At 37.4% G+C, this 21,129-nt stretch overlaps 1 protein-coding gene across 16 annotated transcripts in view; it reads right to left on the bottom strand.

Moving 5' to 3' along the window:
* LOC306864244 (nuclear factor 1 X-type-like) overlaps positions 1-21,129 on the bottom strand; it is a 161,368-nt gene that overhangs the window by 105,920 nt on the left and 34,319 nt on the right. For 12 of the 16 annotated variants that reach the window (XM_079408101.1, XM_079408109.1, XM_079408108.1 and 9 more), the window contains one exon: positions 1,158-1,689. In XM_079408101.1, coding sequence (XP_079264227.1) covers positions 1,158-1,689 — 532 coding nt within the window. Of the gene's footprint in view, positions 1-1,157; positions 1,690-2,935; positions 3,760-21,129 lie in introns of those variants that run through there. The other 4 variants (XM_079408104.1, XM_079408100.1, XM_079408099.1 and 1 more) reach the window with 2 other exon arrangements.

Genomic DNA, 21,129 nt, shown 5'->3' on the forward strand with positions numbered 1-21,129 from the left:
CCAATATAGAGACCAACATACAGTGCATCTGACCAAAAAAATACTTGTAACTGCAACAAAACCACAAACACCAATTCTAACATTACAAAAATAAATAGATACATATTTTTAATTAAAATCCATATTAAATGAACAAACTATTATTGTTGTTACAGCTGCAGAAAGCCTTAGCGTTCAGAAATAATACCTGCCATTTAGTTATTTATTACTATTACTGTTAATAATAATAACAACAACAACAACTACAATAATAATAATAATAATACATTTAAAAAAATAATTAAATATTTTAATTGAATAAAAATTACATATTAAATGAACAAACTATTTTTGTACTAGAGGTGCAGAAGACATTAAGTATTTAGAAATAAAATCAATGATCTTGTTTATTATATTATTATTATTATTATTGATGAAAAATATTATATATTTTTTTTTATGCTGCATAAAACTAAATATTTTTATATTTTATTTTATGTTCTATTTAGTCTGCCTTTATCATTAAGTTGCATTAAAGTCATTTCACTGTTGGGATTTTTAATATTAGTGTTCTGATGTTAATATCTAATTTTGACATTTCAATGCTGAGCAAAACAAAAATAAATAACTAAATGAAATACATAAATTAAGAGTGTAAATCGAAAGTACATTATCTGTCTAAGAGAATGTGATTGTTCTGATTATTGGTTTGTTTATTTAAAGGCATTAGTGTAACTAACCAGTGTGTGTGTGTGTGTGTGTGTGTGTGTGTGTGTGTCTGGCCTTTACACCAGCTGGGAGCAGGCCAGCTGTCACCACCACAATACACAATCTGACATTTATAAACAAACACAACTATCAAAGGTATGGGTGTATTATGCTACACACTCTACAGCGAACATAACCTAGAAACCAGTTCACACACACACACACACAAAAAGTTAAAAATTTCACAATTTCACACACACTCCTTAAAGTTTCATCACAACCACACAAATAACAACAAAGAAATTAACACAACAAAGCGTGTATTTGCATATATTTGCATTCAAGTACATTTCTGGAATACAGCCCGGAACTGAATCGAACAGTGTTTCCTGAACCGGGTTACGCAGCGGTGCATATCAGTGTGTGTGTGTGTATATGTGTGTGTGTGTGTGTGTGAGACTGTGACTCACCTGGCGTGTGGACAAAGTAGGCCAGATACAGGTCCAGTTCTTTCACGGACACTCCGATGTGGTGCGGCTGCACGCAGAGGCCGTGGTTGGAGCACTGCGGGGACTTGACCAGTCTCTCTCCATCCGTGCTCTCCAGCGGGCTTCCCTTGAACAGGATAACCATCACCAGGTCCAGGCGCCAGACCTTGTCTGCTTGCCGCAGGCAGTCGATGCGGCGGATCTTGCCCTTCTGGTCGGGGTTGGACAGCACGCAGCACGGCGGTTTCTTCCCCGTGATGGTGAGCACGAAGTCCTCACGGAACTCCGGCCGGATGTCTTTGCGGAGCTTGGCGAGCAGACGGGACGCCCACTTCTGCTTGATCTCGGGCTTCTCGCCCAGGAGTTCGTCTTTAACGGCGCGCTCCTCGTCCTTCGTCATGCGCTTCTCGTGCTTCTTGAAGTACTTGCGCTTGCGGGCCTGGAGGTTGAACCAGGTGTAGGAGAACGCACGGACGTGTGGCAGCAAAGCCTCGATGAAGGGATGAAATTCATCCTGTTGGATTAAAAAAGAAAAAGAAAAGCTAAATTTCACAGACTTTTGTGGAACTTAAAAATTAATGTTTGAGAACTTTGGAAAAGGATGCATTGCATGCAATCACGTTTACTCATCTGCAAATAGCAATTTCGTCTTGCTTTTGCATTAAAAAGATCTAAAATAGTGTAAATAAAAGAGAACGCATGCTGAATTAGGTCCATTTGAATGCATTTTAGGATTTAAGCATGAATCTCAATCATTTTAGAGAGGTTCAAAGAATAAATATATCTGTCAATGAGGTAAACATAAGGAAAAAATTAACTTAATTCCGAATATTCTTTCTGGAAACAGGTCTTATCTTAAAAAAATGTGTTCCTCAAGTACATTTATCTTATTTAGGGATATTTTTACTGGAAAACCACTAAAAATACAGATTAAGAAAATTATTTTTAAGTGTAGAAATCAATTTAGTCCAATTTGGAAAAAATATTATTTTCAATTGAAATAATACATTCTTACATTCTATTTAGTCTCCATATCATTCCATTCCATTAAAGCCATTTGATTGTTATGAATTTTAATGCCAACTTTCTGCTTTTAGTATCTAATTTTGCCATTTCTTTCAATGCTGAGGAAACCAGAAAATCCATAAATTAAGACTGAATAGAATGCAAATTGAAAACCATTATGTGAATGTAATCGATCATTATTTTCAATTTTCACAACAGAAGCATGCATAAAGCAAAATCCCCTTAAGTTCAGACACAATTATCCTACACAAATACAAAGACTTTAAATTAAATTAAAATAAATGCAAATTGAAAGCTAAACGAGGCTCTTTTTCAGACAGTTTAAAGATCTCAGCGGCTGTGCAGGAATTCCGGGATTCTACAATTCACAGAAAGCAGCTTCTTTAGCTCAAGTCAGGCCAAGAAAAGCTTGGCGATCCCCACGGCAACGGAAGACTCATTCAGCTCTCCAATAATACCTTCAACACACAACGCTCAGTGACAAAGCCTAAACCGCGCCACGGTGCCCCAGTGCCAGGGCCGCCGTGCCCCAGACCCTCTCCACCAACTCTCGCCACAACAAGACCGCGGTTAAACTGCGTCCCTTCAAGACCTGCCATCAAATCCTGTCTGTGGGCTGCTGTTGTGCAGAAATCCAGGCATGTTCACATTTCGACAATCAAGAAGGCAGATAGCACCGTGAAAAGCACGCACTGCAGACAGGAGCAGAAAGAGAGAGAAAGGCTGGTAGTTACCATTTTGCACTCTCATCATAAATTTGGCACACCGTTCAGGACGGGAAAAAAAAATCCACCCGCACCAGTTCTTTGCCACTCACGCCGAAACAACAACTGCTGGCTTGGCAAAGATGAAGAATTGGCGACCAAAAAAAAAAACTTGGGTAAAAAGGAAAGAAGACTGGAGACGCTCCAATTGCCGGCTCCAATAGTTAATTTCAAGATCAGAAATTTTCTTTTGCTTTGCTTTGCGGTTCCAGGTAAAATTGGTTATTAAAAAAAATGCTGCAAAAAAACACACAAAAAAAGAAAGAAAACAAAAAACTAAAAATGAAATAAAATAAAGGTGTGCACACAAGAAAAGAAAACAGCTAGGAAAGCAACCGGACTTAAAATAAATGCTTTCGCTCTCCAAATAATTACAAAACAAAACAAAAAAAAATCTAAACAATGCCGGAAAGAAATCCTTGGCAAAGCGCAATGAGTGTTTTCTTAGATCTTTGGATCCAGCAAAAAACTCAGAAAGCGCGGCACACACATAATGCAGGCACACGCGCGCACATGCATGCACACTCCTGCGACGAAGGGGGGCGGGTGGGTGGGGGGTACTGGCTAATGCAAAGCACAGAATACGGGCAGGAAAAAAAAGAGAACCGAATCAATGTTGGACGAGCTCGCAGGACCGCTGGCAAACCCAAGTGCTGCTGCTTTTTTTACTCCTTTTCTCTCCAACTCTCTCTCTCTCTCTCTCTCGATCGCTCGCTCTCTCTCGTCCTCTCCGCGTTCTTTCCTTAACCATTGCCTGAGTCTTTGCCAACACGAGTAGGGCCCACCTATTTGGCAACAAGATGCCTGTAGCTCAGCCAATACGTTAGCTTGAAGAGCTGAAAGGGAGGGGAAAGAGAGGAGGGGGGCTGGTGGCAGAACGAGAGAGAGAGAGAGAGAGAGAGTGAGTGAGAGCATGCAGTCCAGTCCGGTGGTGCACAATTTGCCAGTTTGACAAGTTCCTATCCACCACCGAGGCAGAGTTCAGCATCCCATCAAGCTAGTCATGGCAACCGTGTTGTTAAGTCTGGGTCGCAGTCGCCACGGCTTGCGTAACGCCACCTTGGCACAGACCAATGGGAGAAAGCGCACGGCTCTCTCCGAAACTCCCAGCAGACACTGCAGCCGGCAGCTGCTCGTGGATTTAGAGGCCGAGACAAAGAGGAAAGCGACCGCACACCCCTCGCTCCCTGTGTGCATCTCTAATTTAAAACAAACATATGCTGTGTTTGTCTGAGAAAACGAGGAGCTCAGGCCGAATGCAGCAGGCCGAAGGACGCGAGACCTGAAGTTGCACACAAAACTTCAAAAAGTTTATTAACTTCAAAATCTATTATAACAGAAGTTGTGTTGGCTTCAAAATCAGCCATTTTTTGAAATTAAAAAATGGTCAAGCACTAATGAGTATATAAGATCACTTCAAGCACAAATGCAAGCACTGTTTTGTCACAGTTGGAAGGTTTTCCGAAGTTTAATTGCGCAAATTTTAATGTGCATCAGAAATCTGCCAACGAATGCTCTAAAATGCTTTTCAAATGTCACGTTTTTTTCTTGACTGAGTTGACTGAGAGTGTAAATGCTGCTTTTTATTTTTTACACGCAATCATAATCTGAGTTTTGGGAATACTTTAATCTTGCGATCAAAAAGAATATAAAACAACAGCTGCTTACAGCATAAAGTAGAGCAGAGATTCCTAGAGATATTCAGATCTGAGACGAAACGAGATGTAGACGGAGCTGTTGATCAATTCTTGTTGATGATTTCTTTAAAAAATAAAAATCAGTGAATGACTGCTTGGATGTTGTTCTTCCCAACAACAAAAAAGGGGAATTGATTTGAAATGCTGGATTAGCAAACATATGCAAATATCTCTTAAATGAGAGACCAAGAAAACATCATTGGACGGATGTATGGTGATAACGCTCTCCCATCACAGTAAAACTCTTCATTAGTGCTTCCTCTTTCAAATCGGAGACTACGTGTCAAAACCAACACCTGCTTGAGGTCTCTAATAAGATGCTAATTGAAGCACACAACCAGAGGAGAGCAGAATTTGTTTATGAATGCATTTGTTTCAATAAAAGCAGCACCTTTATTTCAAACAATCCCTTCTCTGTTTGAAACACAGCCCTTAATGGCTTCCTCTAGTGCTACCAGTGTGAGTATGAGATAATTAGCTTCTGATCAACATGTGCGTTTGGAAATTCACTTGCCTAAAGCACAATTCACTTCCTCTATAGAATGGCGGCGCCAGAGAATAAAGCGTTTTTATCAAAAACATAATAGTATTTTTTTAAATAATATTTTAATGAACAAAGTTAGTTAAGCTATTAAAATAATCAAAATAGTGAATTCAATAATAAATATTTGACTGTTAGTTATAGGCTAACGTTAACTGAAATTGTTGTTGTAATACCTTGTAATACCTACGACCGCAACGGACTCCAGATTGTTATTGCTGCCAAAAAACAACAAAAAACAATAAATTACGAAAGAAAGTAAAATAATCAAGGAATTTATGGACACACAAACATCTGTAGCGTCGTGAAATTTGTGTGGGTCCAAATATTCAGTATCCAACTGACAGTTGCGGCTATATTAATACGCCAGGTTGCTTGGCAACCGTAAATAGCCCACGGTTATTAGGCTAATGCACTATATTACTTGGCGGAAGAACTGTTTGTTGTTGTTATTACTACTATCAATAAAACTATTTCCTTTACACTTATGCTAAATTAATGTTGCTGCCGTTTAATAAACGCACAAGAGTTAAACCTCTCGTGTCATGTCATCTCTTTTCAAACGTATAAAAAGACACTAATAAGCTAATAACTCAATGGAAGGGATAAAAATCTTTGTAGCATTACATCGCATATCATCAACTTGTATCTGTCCTGTCATCAAAACCCAACTAACCATGGCCTGGTTTGTCACCTACAATACCAGCGGGAGTCTCATTATATCTGAATATATCTGAGGGGTATCTGAAACACGTTAATAAAACGGCCTTTAATATTCACTGGCCTGTTACTCAGCGTTTTGTATTTTGGTAACATCATCAGCAGCTGGGAGTCACGTCCGCCATTTTGACCACAAATTCTTTCTGCCAGCTCTATTAAAAATAATCGCGGTGTTATTTTTCTCCTTCGCCTGTTCCTGCAACATTAATGCTTAAAAGAGAAGACATCATCTCTCAAGTGTGTGCCAGGAAATGAACGAGCTGGAAAGAGTGCTTGGTGTCGGGCGCCAGAGAATCATTTGTGTTAGTTTGTCACTGACGGTAAAATCAATTAATAATAACAAAAACACACCCAGGCACCTTCCAATCAATGCAGGAAAAAAACTGCTCGGCCAAAGAAAATTACTTGATCATCCAAGTACGCGCAGTTTTGAATAAAGTAGCCTAAATTGTGGCATAAATTATTGGCATATAGGCCTATATTATAGCGTAATCAATGCATTTTTTATTGGCATAATATGTTCAAAAATCCATATTCAGGTCACACCGGTAATACAACGACAAGCTGCGATAGAATAAATACAATCTTATTTTGAAAGGCCTATTATTCAAACTTCTTCACCAAAAACTTTACCCACTCACCTGACTTTTCTTGGTTGAAAAATCAACTATTTTGTTTAGATATTCGAGCTTAACAATAGCAGCCTACATTTGACATGGGAAACTTTGGCAATGCTGCAGTTCTATAAAGCAAAGTGTGATCATTACCCTAGTTTTACTGAGCTGGCGCAACAATAAAGTACAAAAATCACAAACACTGGAGCCTAAAACAAAAACACTGGGGTTGAATAATCCACAAAAGAGTCTCAGATCTCCGACTGCGGCCATTCAGTCAGTGCTAATTGAATACTGATGATTTTTCCAGATGATTCCTGTCGGATGTTTCTGTTAAAACACTCTCTAAGCGATTATAAATGCGGTTATTGAATATAATGATGTCGATTCCATGTGCATTTATCAGGTTATTTAGAGGAAAAGCGAGAAAATGTTACTGGATAGGCTCCTGCACCAAAGACGAATCATTACAGTCCAGCGCTTTAAAAATACCTCTCAACAACTGCAGTGATTAGTCTAGCTTAAATAAGATTTTATTATATTCATAAGAAACAGATTTCAACGAAATGTTAGATAGTAAGCTAATATAATATCCTGTAGCCTAATATCAATATCCTCGCAGCAAATAAGATCATTTTAGGAGATACGCAAAACCGGAGGAATGACTGTGATTTACAGAAACAGAAAACGAAATAAAACACATCCGTTTAAATATATAATGCATTTACCTCGCTTTTCTGTCCCAGCAGACTGATTTCGCACAGCAGAGATAAACAGTACAAGGGGGGCTTCTTTCTTTTTTTCTTTCTTAAAGATTTGATATTATCAAAACATTAGATTTTATCGTAGAAATAGTCTACATATTTTTTAGAAACAACAAATAGGTTATAATGAAATATATTTAAAACTCGGTCAGTGTGAAACCCAAACAGCTTTAATCTCTGAAAAAAAAAATCAGATTTATCAATGTTTTTATATTTAACATGCCATAGATTAAATATATTTGTTAAAAAAAATAACATAAAAATAAATAATAATAATTATCATTAGGCTATTATTAAATAAATACTGTGCTAAATTGGGAAAAATAGGCTGGAACCTGAAAAATCCCATGAAAATGCTTTTATCAAATAAAAATTGCAATATTTGGTGGATATTAGGCAAGATTTAGCCTATGATTCATAATAAAGTGATTGCTACCTTTAAACCAATGAGAGGTTTTGAAGCACATTCATTAATTGTTAATTATTGAAAATATAAATGATTCTTAATATGTATTTATTAAATTAATAATTATGTATTGTTCTGTAATATATTTAATGTTGTTTCTGGCTCATTCCTTTTTTTTCTAGTGTGCTGGCCATTGGGGAAACCAGAAAAGCAAGCAGGTTTAATGAGAGAGATGTGGGGTTTTGGGGTTTGTTGGTTGCCCGTTGTGCGCCTGTGAACCTCCCTGCGGATGTGACCCACCATGACCCTGAAACGCCATAATGAAGACAGACATGATGGCTGATTCTGCCCTCTTATAGGAGAAAGACAACACAAGAATATGAGACAAAGAGCCTGTTAAAATGATTTTTCATAAGGGGAAGGAGGCAGACAGTGAGAGACAGAGTAAAAATGTGATAAATACCAAGATGACAGACGTTGAGGGAGGCGGAGGCCGTGGAGAATCATGTGCTAACACACGCTATCCTGAGGACGCCAGTCCAGACATGCCAGCATGCCAGTGTGGACAAAACCATGGCGGTAAAGAGACAGCTGACCCACACAAACACACACACACGGCCATCTATTGTGTCTGACACTGGACACACTCTCACACACGCACTCATGTATAACCTCACACCTCAAGAGACGTGAGCCTTGTGTGAACGTGTGTAAACGTGAGGTTTGAGCAGGTAGGTGTGTGTGTGTGTGTGTGTGTGTGTGTTGGCACAGGTGAGGTCCGCCCCTCCTGTCACTGCCGATATGCTGCAGGTCTGTTTTGATTTCTGAAAGACGTGTCTGAAATGAGTCAGGCGCGGTAAAAACTTGACGAGTGACATCAGCCGCTGTCAGCGCAATCAGAGACACACACCTGCAGAATTATATCATGTAAAGTCACACACAAGCTTTTTAATGGCAGTGGCTGTGAAATACGGCAGCCTGGGGCAAGTTGTCACAGTGCATGTTGGTTACAAACACCTAGATTAAAACTGTCTAAATACAGAAAAATGTTAATTTTATTAAATTTTATATATATTTTTGGGTCCCACTTTATTTTAGGTGGCCTTAACTACTATGTACTTACATCAAAAATAAGTACAATGTACTTATTGTGGCCATATTGTATATGAGATGGATATAAGGTTAGGGACAGTTTAAGGGTGGGATGAGGTGTTGAGGGTCAACAGTGTAATTATAAATGTTATTACAGAAATTAATTACAGATATAATTACATGCAGGTATTTGTTTTAAAAATATAAGTACAATGTAAAACCATGTACACAATAAGTACATTGTACCACAATTGTTAATTTTAATGGAAGTACATAGTAGTTAAGTCCACCTAACATAAAGTGGGACCTACTGTATTTTCAGTATTAATTAAAATAAGTGTCAGAAAATGGGTTTTAACTGAAAAGATGTATATGTGTTTTCAGCGCAAGGCTTTTTTCTTTCTTTTTTTTTAAATAAATGTCATGGCAGGTTGTCACAACACACAGGTTGTTACCCTTGCCGTTTCATGAACTTTTTTTTTTTATTTGCTTCATAATTGTTTTAATCTTTAATTTTAGCTGTTTAGCCTATAAATTAGACCTTATAATAGCTGCTATTTTTGCATATTTCCATTGTGACAACTTACCCAATATAGTCAAAGTACTCTAAATAAATAAATAAATAAAAAACAATGCGTGTTACATGATTTGTGTCTTTGTTAATTAATGATCATGTTTAGGGTAAGTTTTTTTTGTCAGAAATTCATATTTTTATTTAGCATGGATGCATTAATTTGGTCAAAAGTGACAGTAAAGACATTTATAATGTTACAAACGATTTATATTTCACATAAAAGCTTTTCTCAACTTTCTATTAATCAATAAATACTGAAAACATGTATCAGTTTCCAAACAGCATCAATGTGATACATGAGCAGCAAATCATCATATTAGAATGATTTCTGAAGGATCATGTGACACTGAAGACTGGAGTAATGATGCTGAAAATTCAGCTTTAGATCACAGAAATGAATTAAATTTTAAATGTATTTCAATAGAAAATGGTTATTTTAAATTGTAATAATTTTTCACAATATTGCTGTTTTTACTGTCATTTTTGATTAAATAAATGCAGCCTTGGTGAGCAGAAGAGACTTTTCAAAATCGTAAAAAATTTGCACCCGCCCCAAATGTTTGAATGAAAATCTATACACCAATTGGTATTTAAAAATTATTCTGCACTGAGAAAAATGTGTGAACAAAGTGTGACAACTAGCCCCAGTTTCCCTATGTTTCACCATCATTTTAACCATTTCTCAAACCCATTTATACATGCAAAGAGAGCTAAAACCCTCTCTTTTCTATATGGGCAGCCCTGTTTGATAATAGCACAAATGCACATTTCCTTTCTGAATTACCAAATGCTAGCGTATCAGCATAAACGGCGTCAGGTGTGAGGACGCACTCAGGCCCGTACAGATCGTGGCTAGCCAGTGAGGCATGACGATAGCTGAAGCTGTTTGGTGGTGTTTGCAATTACCCCAGTTTACAAACCAGCACATTACTACGTGTGAAAAATCTGCAAGCAATTTGTGGCAGCGGAGAGAGAGAGAGAGGAAAGGCACATGTATCCCAGAGGGCCCTGAGAGACTCCAGAGCTGCACGGCACTCTGGGAAGAACCGCATTGTAGGGTTAAGGCCTGAAAAAATATCAGCCTGAAATACATCAGATCATTTGTCAACACATTCTCTGGGACTAATAGGAGGAAATGGTTAAGGTGTGCTGCGCTGTGTACCGCATTTGCACCAGCGGCAGTGCAGTCGATATTCACTCTACTGCATACACTTCTGGAGAAATATTTCTGAAAATGTATTTTCTGCTCATCAACGGTGTGTTTATTTGATCAAAAATACAGGACAAATTCTGAAATATTATTACAATTTAAAATAACTGTTTTCTATTTGGACATATTTAAAAATGTAATTTATTTCTGTGATCAAAGCTGAATTTTCAAAATTGTTACTCCAGTTTTCAGTGTCACATGATTCTTCAGAAATCATTTGATGCTCAAGAAACGTTTATTATTACTATCAATGCTGAAAACAGCTGAGAGGCTTCATATTTTTGTGGAAAGTGATACACCACCATTTAAAAGTTTGGTTTAGTAAGATGATATTTTATAAGGATGCACTAAATTGATCAAAAGTGACAGTGAAGACATTTAAAATGTTAGAAAAGATTTCTGTTTCAAATAAATGCTGTTCTATTAAACTTTCTATTCATCAAAGAATCCTGAAATAATGTGTCATCGCTGTCATGGTTTCCAGAAACAAATATTATGCGGCAAAACATTTTTAGCATTGATAATAATAAGAGACATTACTAATAACTGAGCTCCAATATTAACTGAGCAGCAAATCAACGTATTAGAATGATTTCTGATGGATCATGTGACACTGAAGACTGGAGTAATGATGCTGAAAAAAATCAGCTTTGCAACACAGGAATAAATTACATTTTAAAATATATTCAAATAGAAAACAAATATTACACAATATTGCTGTTTTTACTGTACTTTTGATCAGATAAATGCAGCCTTGGAGAGCAGAAAAGAAAGGTGAAAAGGACACGGCAGATTAAATCTACAAAATGTGTTTTTCCAAACATACTTATGGTAAAATTGTTATCAAACTGTGATGTCATACATGCCCATGCTTTTCCTCTTCCGTTTGGCTAACACATAATTGCACTAAATGCAACGTAAACAATGATGGCTTGCTGATAAAAATCATTACTGCATAATTTCTTGAGTAGGTGTTGCAGCACAGGATGCAGTTTAGCAAAAACAAACAAACAGCAACAAAAAAAAAAAAGCCAGCAGCAACAGATCTCATAAGGAATAATGGATGAAGGATTGCACACCCGAGCTGGTAATGATGTTCCTGCAGCTCAACTGGCAGAGACTAGTGCAAGCAACGCCAAGGTCATGGGTTCAGTTCCCAGGAAATGCAGGTGCTGATAAAATATATAGCTTGAATGCACTGTAAGTTGCTTTGGGGGGAAAAGTATCTGCCAAATGCAGAAAATATAATGACAAAATGATTTTGGATGAACACCCTCTGCAATTATTCTATGGATATTAAAAGTAAAAATAAATAAATCACTTCTTTGTATTTTTTTCTTATTCCACAGATATTAAAATAAAATAAAATAAAATAAACATAAATCCGATCTATTAGAAATGCTATCATAGGTTTTTTCTAATGGTCCAATATTTTACCCAACGCAAAACAAAACAAGTTTAGCATACCAAAGTGTACAAAAAAACTGACAATAAAAACTTAAAATAAAACATTGAAATGTATCATTATTACTATTAACTCCAAAAAAAAAAAAAGCTCAATTATTAACAGATATGAATGGGAAAACACTGCTGCTAAAAGATCATGGTTAAAAAAGAAAGAAAATCTCTGTTGGTCAAGATCTATTGGTCGTCCAGTTGCATTGTTACTGTAGCATTATCAGAAATCTTGAGCCTACTTAACTTGTGTCCAATTTCGTCATACCGCAGAGTTATCTGCACGGCTCGATGCACACGACCGCCACAGCACTGATTTCATGTGCGTCGAGAATCAAACCGAGGCTTAGCGCTGCTTACGGAGCGTGACGGAGAACACAGGAAACCTATGGAAACATCATTAGTCCTGCATATCTCTGCTTTTGATAACCAGGCCCAGACGGACTCTGCAGACGTCTCCTTCTGAGAATGGATTTAAAGAGACAGTTCACAAAAAAAATGAATTCTATCATCATGTACATTAACTTTCTTTCTTCTGTGGCACATAAAAGAAGATATTTTGAGAAATGACCATTCAGTGGAAGTCAATGGGCTCCAATGTTGTTGGTTCTCTTAAAAATATATTTGGGCTTGCAATATTTTTTTAAGTTGTAAAGTAAATAAACATGTTGGATTATATTTACAAGAAAATACTATTTCTTTCAATGTTACTTGCTGTTTCTTTGTATTGTGAAATTTACTAGCAATGTATGAGAGAAAATTGTTTCTACACTATTTGTTTCTGTTTGGAAAAGGCATTATCAGAATTTAATTCTGAAAACTTCAGCTGTTCATCACAGGAATAAATTATATTTTCAAGTACATTCAAATGGAAAAGAGTTATTTGGAACTGTAATAATATTCCACAGTTTTTACTATATTTTTAATCCAATAAATGCAGCCTCGGCTTTCAAAAACCTTTTAAAAATGTTACCGACCTCAAACTTTTGTAACGCAAAAGTACATGCACAGTTTTGCACTTAAATAGTGACATGCACATCAGAAAATGGCAACCGGCACACAAAACGCCTAAAGCCTTCCAGAGCTGACCGTCACCTTGAAGGCCGGATCTATGATATCATCCAGCTGCGCCGGCTCAGCGGCGTTCCGGCTGTGAGCGTCTTGAGGCGAAGGCACGGCTCTTGATTAAAACTCTCTGATTGGTTGGCAGAGAGACGTTGCATGCAAATGGATTAGTCGGTGTGCCAAAGTTGTGCCCATGAAGAACCCAGAATGAAGGAGATTACCCAGAGACCCGTTTTTAATAGGTTTAGCATCACGTATTAGACTGAATACGTCGATAAATTGATTGCCGTGGACGTGGAATCGCAGCGAAATGAATGTAAATAAACTTAAAGCACACCCTGACACAGTTTAGACGCACGGTGCGGGACCCTGAAACTGGAACAGATGCCCCTGTGAACACACACACGCAAATTCACACAGGCACTACAGTTGCCGAGTGTTGAACGCTTCGCAATCAAAGAAATAAAGGGGCAATCTAGCACACAAACGAGATTCCCCATCATCGCTGCCAACAAACCGGGCCCTCCTCTCGCAGAACAAGGGATGCACTATTGACTAAATCCCCCTCCCTTCCTCGCTCTTTCTCTCTCTACTATTTTTCTCTCTTCAGTCGCCCCTCTGCCAGTCTGCAAGGCGTGGTGCCAACGCTTTCCACCGCCGGGCACTTTGCCCTGCCCTTTATGCAAATGCTTTACTGCCATCTCCAAATCACAACCCCTACTGTCTCCTTTCTGCTAGGTCTGTGCCACTCTGTCTGTCATTTTAAGCAGTCTTGTGTTGTCTCTGTTTTACACCTTCTGGATCTGTGTGCCGATGCCACATCTTCCTGTCGCTTTAAAAAAAATAAGCAACCTGAACACAATATGTCGAAAATCTGGATTGAATATCCTGTTTTTGTATTTTAAATGTCAAGTGTACTTTCTGCCCTGCTGAAAGGAATTGGAAAAATTAATGAATACCAAACAGGTTTTCCAAACACTCCCTCCTCTGCCATTGGTCAGACAGACATACAGTCCTGCCCCCAAATTTCCACCATTGGTTGAGCCAATGTCGCTGTGTTACACCGTGTCTGCACCGGACGCGAGCGGTGTAGACACTGATTATAACTCATTATAATCAGTGACACTGTCTACACTGGATGCGGCACGGCGCGACATGACAAATCCCTGACAGTAAACTGCTGCCATGTTCTATTTATGACATGTTGACACAAATTTCAAATGATTTTCAACGGTTGCTTTGTCACGTCCAGTGTAGACAGACTTTAGCTGTTGCGGCGCAGCGCGACACGAGTCGCATCCAGTGTAGACAGGGTGTTACAATATAAAAGTTTAGTTGTTTCAATTAATTTTTTTTAAGTTGACTCAACTTGCAATTTATGAATTTGTTCATTCAACTTAATATTTTAAATTTTCACTGTCTCAACTAGTTCGAAATTTAACAAAACTAGCAATTTGCCCCCTCAACTTAAAAAATGTGTTGAATCAATGTAATAACGATATCATGCTCTTAACGTCACTTATCGCGAGATCTCGTGATGACTTGCAGAAAGACATTCGTCACCATATACAATGGTATGCTGGATGAGATGCGCAAAACAAATTGGAGGGGAATCAACCTAAGCATTATTTATACTACTATAGTATTTATTGATTTTAATATATTAATTTATTATTTTAAATGAGCTTTTATTTTTATATTTTCAGGTTTCAGTCCATGTTCTTTTGTCATTTTGGTAACACTTTACAATAAGGTCTCATTCCTCAACATTAGTTAACTTAACAATGAGCAAATATTTTGGTTACAGTATTTCTAATCTTTGTTAAACTTATTAATAAAAATACAACATTGTTCATTGTTAGGTCACGTTAACTTAGGTCCATTCGATAATATTAACAGATTTTAACAGTGTATTAGAAAAGGTTAAAAGTTCACATAAAATAAGATTAATAAATGCTTTAGAAGTAGTTTTCCTTCTTAATTCATGTTAACTAATGTTTACAAACAGAACCTTATTGTAAAGTGTTTTTAATATTTCGATTTAGCATTAATTTATATCTATTTTGGTTTTAGTAATTTTAGTACTCCAATGTCAATTTACTTTATTTTTGTTACTTGACAAGGCAGCATTTTTATTTTTTCTTAAGTTTAAGTTTTTCCCTCTAGTATATATATATATATATATATATATATATATATATATATATATATATATATATATATATATATATATATATATATAAACATTGAAAACGAGCTGAAACCCTTTTTACCTCTATAATATGATGTATTTATAAGTCAAATAAGATATTTAATAAGAAATAAATGTAGGAAAGGACTTGATTTTGTCCATCAGGATTGATTGGATGGTGATAAAAGTGGGTAAATTAGTGTGATCATGTCATGGAAAACATTTTCCTTGCTTTTTTTGAAACAAAGACTTCGCTCTACTATGTAGACAAACTCTAATGTTCAGTAAACGTGTTAAAATGAGTATGAAAAACTAAATTATGACTGTTTTGGTGCAATAAACCTTGATTAGAATTGGAATTCATGGGAAAAAATTGGCTATTGATATGTGTGAGAAGCAAAAGAGGGACAGACAAAAGGAGAAAGTCCTAAATAAAGACCAATAGATGCTTCCTCTGCATTCATCCTGACACAAGCAAAAGAGACCTGTGCCAACACACACACACACACACACAGGAAACCACATACACACCTGAGCTATTAAACATGAATCTATCTACCTATCATCTATATTTTCATTTACAAGTGTAGTAGAAGTGTGGTCGTACTTTCTAAAGGAATAAAAATGCATACAGAACAGTTTCTCTATAACGGTCGGACACCAAAAGGGAAAAGTGTGAATGCTGAGGTCAGGCTTGAGTGAGAGATTTCAGTAGAGCAGTTCAACTTAAACACTCTCTTCCTATCGGTAAATATGACTGCCCACATCCTTTCCCCATTTCCTGTCGAAACTTCCTCCTGTTGAATTAATAAAGATACAGCAATTTCAGCTCTCCAGGAAAGCAGCGGGTTGACGACAGACAGCGGTGGGAGGTAAACAAAACAAAGGAACCGGCAAACGTGAGAACTCGCAGTGCTAATCTCATGCATGAAGTCAGAGATCGCTGGAAGGTCGGAGAAAACTAAATAAACACAGACGCATTCAGTCTGTCCACATTTCAAAGGTTGTGACCTGGATTAAATTAAATGATTTTTACTCTGAAGTTTTGGGCCCCAACTTACAATTGAAATAACAATATTAATTTATTTTTATCTAAACAATTTTTCATCTCAAAAGATTAAAATCGGTTTGACTAATAAATACATATATTCATATACAGGTCCTTCTCAAAAAATTAGCATATTGTGATAAAGTTCATTATTTTCTGTAATGTACTGATAAACATTAGACTTTCATATATTTTAGATTCATTACAACACAACTGAAGTAGTTCAAGCCTTTTATTGTTTTAATATTGATGATATTGCCATACAGCTCATGAAAACCCAAAATTCCTATCTCAAAAAATTAGCATATCATGAAAAGGTTCTCTAAACGAGCTATTAACCTAATCATCTGAATCAACTAATTAACTCTAAACACCTGCAAAAGATTCCTGAGGCTTTTAAAAACTCCCAGCCTGGTTCATTACTCAAAACCGCAATCATGGGTAAGACTGCCGACCTGACTGCTGTCCAGAAGGCCATCATTGACACCCTCAAGCAAGAGGGTAAGACACAGAAAGAAATTTCTGAACGAATAGGCTGTTCCCAGAGTGCTGTATCAAGGCACCTCAGTGGGAAGTCTGTGGGACGGAAAAAGTGTGGCAGAAAACACAGCACAACGAGAAGAGGTGACCGGACCCTGAGGAAGATTGTGGAGAAGGACCGATTCCAGACCTTGGGGGACCTGCGGAAGCAGTGGACTGAGTCTGGAGTAGAAACATCCAGAGCCACCGTGTACAGGCGTGTGCAGGAAATGGGCTACAGGTGCCGCATTCCCCAGGTCAAGCCACTTTTGAACCAGAAACAGCGGCAGAAGCGCCTGACCTGGGCTACAGAGAAGCAGCACTGGACTGTTGCTCAGTGGTCCAAAGTACTTTTTTCGGATGAAAGCAAATCTTGCATGTCATTCGGAAATCAAGGTGCCAGAGTCTGGAGGAAGACTGGGGAGAGGGAAATGCCAAAATGCCTGAAGTCCAGTGTCAAGTACCCACAGTCAGTGATGCTGGTGTTGGTCCACTGTGTTTTATCAAGGGCAGGGTCAATGCAGCTAGCTATCAGGAGATTTTGGAGCACTTCATGCTTCCATCTGCTGAAAAGCTTTATGGAGATGAAGATTTCATTTTTCAGCATGACCTGGCACCTGCTCACAGTGCCAAAACCACTGGTAAATGGTTTACTGACCATGGTATTACTGTGCTCAATTGGCCTGCCAACTCTCCTGACCTGAACCCCATAGAGAATCTGTGGGATATTGTGAAGAGAAAGTTGAGAGACGCAAGACCCAACACTCTGGATGAGCTTAAGGCCGCTATCGAAGCATCCTGGGCCTCCATAACACCTCAGCAGTGCCACAGGCTGATTGCCTCCATGCCACGCCGCATTGAAGCAGTCATTTCTATTAAAAACACTTTTCTTTTATTGGTCGGATGAAATATGCTAATTTTTTGAGATAGGAATTTTGGGTTTTCATGAGCTGTATGCCAAAATCATCAATATTAACACAATAAAAGGCTTGAACTACTTCAGTTGTATGTAATGAATCTAAAATATATGAAAGTCTAATGTTTATCAGTACATTACAGAAAATAATGAACTTTATCACAATATGCTAATTTTTTGAGAAGGACCTGTACTGTGTATATTTATGTATATATAAGTAGACACACATATGTACAGTATATTTAAAAAATATATTTGTATGTATATATATATATATATATATATATATATATATATATATGTATAATTATACTTGTATATAATTTTTATTATATATAAATATACAATTTTTTAATAAATAACATTTTTCTTAAATATATACATGATTGTACTTATATATACATAATACATATACACAGTACACACACATATATTATGTAAACATAAACTTTTATTTTGAAAGTAATTAATCGCAATAAATTGTTTTGCAGCCCTATACATTACACAACAGTTTACCTTAACAACTCTTCATTCCCAAGTGAAAAAAGTGTCTTTTTATCCTTAACATTTAGACTCCAAAAAATAGAATAGAATATCAATCACAACTCTGCATAAATATAATGATAATACATTCATAAATAAATATTAGATAATATTTATAATCATAATTATTATATTTATTAAATAATAGGAGTAAGAATAAGAGGAATAGTTTAAATAAATATTAGATTATGATTATTAATTTATTATATACATTTATTATTATTACTATTCAATATACATTTCTAAAAGATTAATTAAAAACAATGTATATTAGTTACTGGAAATGTTTAAAAAAAAAAAAAATATCAGTATTGGTGTGAAAGAAAAAAATCAGTCGAATAATCTCAAGCTTGGCAGGAAATACAGACAGAGTGAAATGAATAAAGCCATGGATCAAGACTTGGTAACAGTCTCTCTCTCTTGCTCTCTAGAGGGGCGTAATTGGGTTACGGAGCACAACCGCACCATTGTTTTTACAGTGGATGGATTGTACCAGAGACATGCCATTCTCACAACAAATGTATTTGAAGGCCGGAGGCATCTCGTTTGTTTGGCCATTACTGCTCTTGTGCCTCTTACTTCACTAAGATCTTACAGTTGGACTTCAAACATTGTAAAGACCCGCTGATATATTACGCATATGATGTATATGTATACTTTCCAGATCAAAGCCAAATGTAATACTATCAACTAACAATGATGAGCATAAACGTCTCGTGTTACGACCCAAACGAACATGCAGTGCTTTAGCGGACGCTAACAGGCTGCGACTCGTTAGCGGGAAGCCGGCACTCTACGACTAAACTGTAGGGATGTTTGACCTGATCAGGTTTCCTTCAGGGTTGCTGTTGCTCATTTCAAATGTTGATGGAGATTCCTCACACAGGACTTTCGGCAGGATCATGCAAGATAGTAGCTGCACTTGATCTCTGGCTTGTGGTTTCTGTGGAAAGGGCCTGTTTTCTGAGCCGTGTGCGTTCATTCCACTGCTTTCACATATGGCTCCTATTCCACATGTATTTGTCAGAGCAGCTGGGTGGAGAGCACTGCCCAAACATACTACAGCACCACACGTAAACTAGATCTGTACATTTCCTGAAGAATATGTGAGAGATGCTTGTGCAAAAGTTGCACTCTCATGTGATGCTAGAGTGTAATGGTGCTAACAGAGTTGCTAGGGCATTCTGTGTGATTGCTAGGGCATTTTTAGGACATTATAATGTTCTGGGTGGTTACCATGGCATTGTTAAGTAGTTGCTAGAATGTTCAAGGTGGTTGTTAAAATGTTCTAAATGGTTGATAGGTAGTTGCCTGTTCTGGGGGGTTACTATGGTGTTGTTAGGTCGTTGCTAGAATGTTCTATGTGGCTGTAAAATGTTCAAAATGGTTGTTAGGGTATTGCTATAATGTTCTAAGTGATTGCTATTGTGTTATTGGTTGTTACTCTGCCGGTTACTAGAATGGTTTTAGGTGGTTGTTGAAATGTTCTGGGTGGTTACTATGACGTTGTTAGGTAGTTGCTAGAATCCCCTAGGTGGCTGTAAAATGTTCTACTTGGTTACAAGGATGTTCCTAGGTAGTTGCTATAATGTTCTAAGTGGTTCCTAGATGATTACTAAAGTGTTCTTGGTGGTTACTATGCCATTGCCAGTAGTTACTAGAATGTTCTAGGTGGTTGGAAAATGTTCTATTTGGTTGCTAGGGTTAGGGTGATGGTTGCTAAGGTGTTTTATGTGGTTACTAAGGTAGTATATTCACCAGTGAAAGGCAAACAAGCCTAAAAGTCTACAGATATGGCTCAGTTGCTCATATGAATTTGTTATTTATTTATTTATTTATCACTGACCAGGTGAAAATCAAACATTCAAACATATAGAAAAGTAACAGTATACCTCTCTTCAACAAAACATACAATCAGTGCAAACGGTGCAGTACGAGTTACACACACACACACACTCACTCACTCAGAGGTTTGTATAAATTCAGCTACACATGTAAAGAAAAGCACCCAGTTGGAATAACATAATCTCTAAGTTCAGGTCAAACGAGGATACGATAACCTTAGAAATCCTAAAATGTCTGTTGTTTGCAGTTCTCGGATCGTTTTATATGTCGTCTTGGGGTTAATTCAACCGCACACTTGGCCATGGGACTCGAGCAAAAGGGTCCAAATGACTTCCTGGCTTCTGCGAAGCTGGCGGAGCTCCGGCCAATGCCGTTCTAACTTTAGTATGGAAATAATAAAATGTCATATGAAAGCAAACACAAGCGAATGTAAGGAAGGAGATATGGAACTTTTCTTGGGCAGCCCATCTTCTCTTTGTTTGTGTAAGTCACGGCACATGGTAAATGTCATTCCGCATTACACCGCTGCATGATTTGTATTTCGTTTGCATTTTTCTTGAAACCACCCAAAGCCCACCGGGAGGATGGGTGAGCCGAGGTGAGGTTACTGCTGGTTCCCAGGAGCCTCTTCCCATTAAAATTTTAAGACAAAACAGGGAAAACGCCACAAAGTACGGTCATATGAGAAAGACATTGTTCTTAAAGAGATGAACCAAAACAGGGATAAAAACAGCTGGACATCTGGTTATCTTTGAGGGAAATGGTCAGATGGGGAACAGAGCATTTTTACCTGAGCTGTTTGAAGCGAGGAGCCGTGATTAGTCTAAAACACACTCCATCGCCGACAGGGAACCACAAATGCGAAATCATGAGCTAACTTGAGCTCAATCCATATCTTATTCCAGATGACGTTAAACGAATCTGTCCCAGAGCAGCTCATTCACAAATGTGCACCAAACTATAA

This window comes from Barbus barbus (genome assembly GCF_936440315.1).
Source record: "Barbus barbus genome assembly, chromosome: 4".
In the NCBI taxonomy this organism is placed as follows: Eukaryota; Metazoa; Chordata; class Actinopteri; order Cypriniformes; family Cyprinidae; genus Barbus; species Barbus barbus.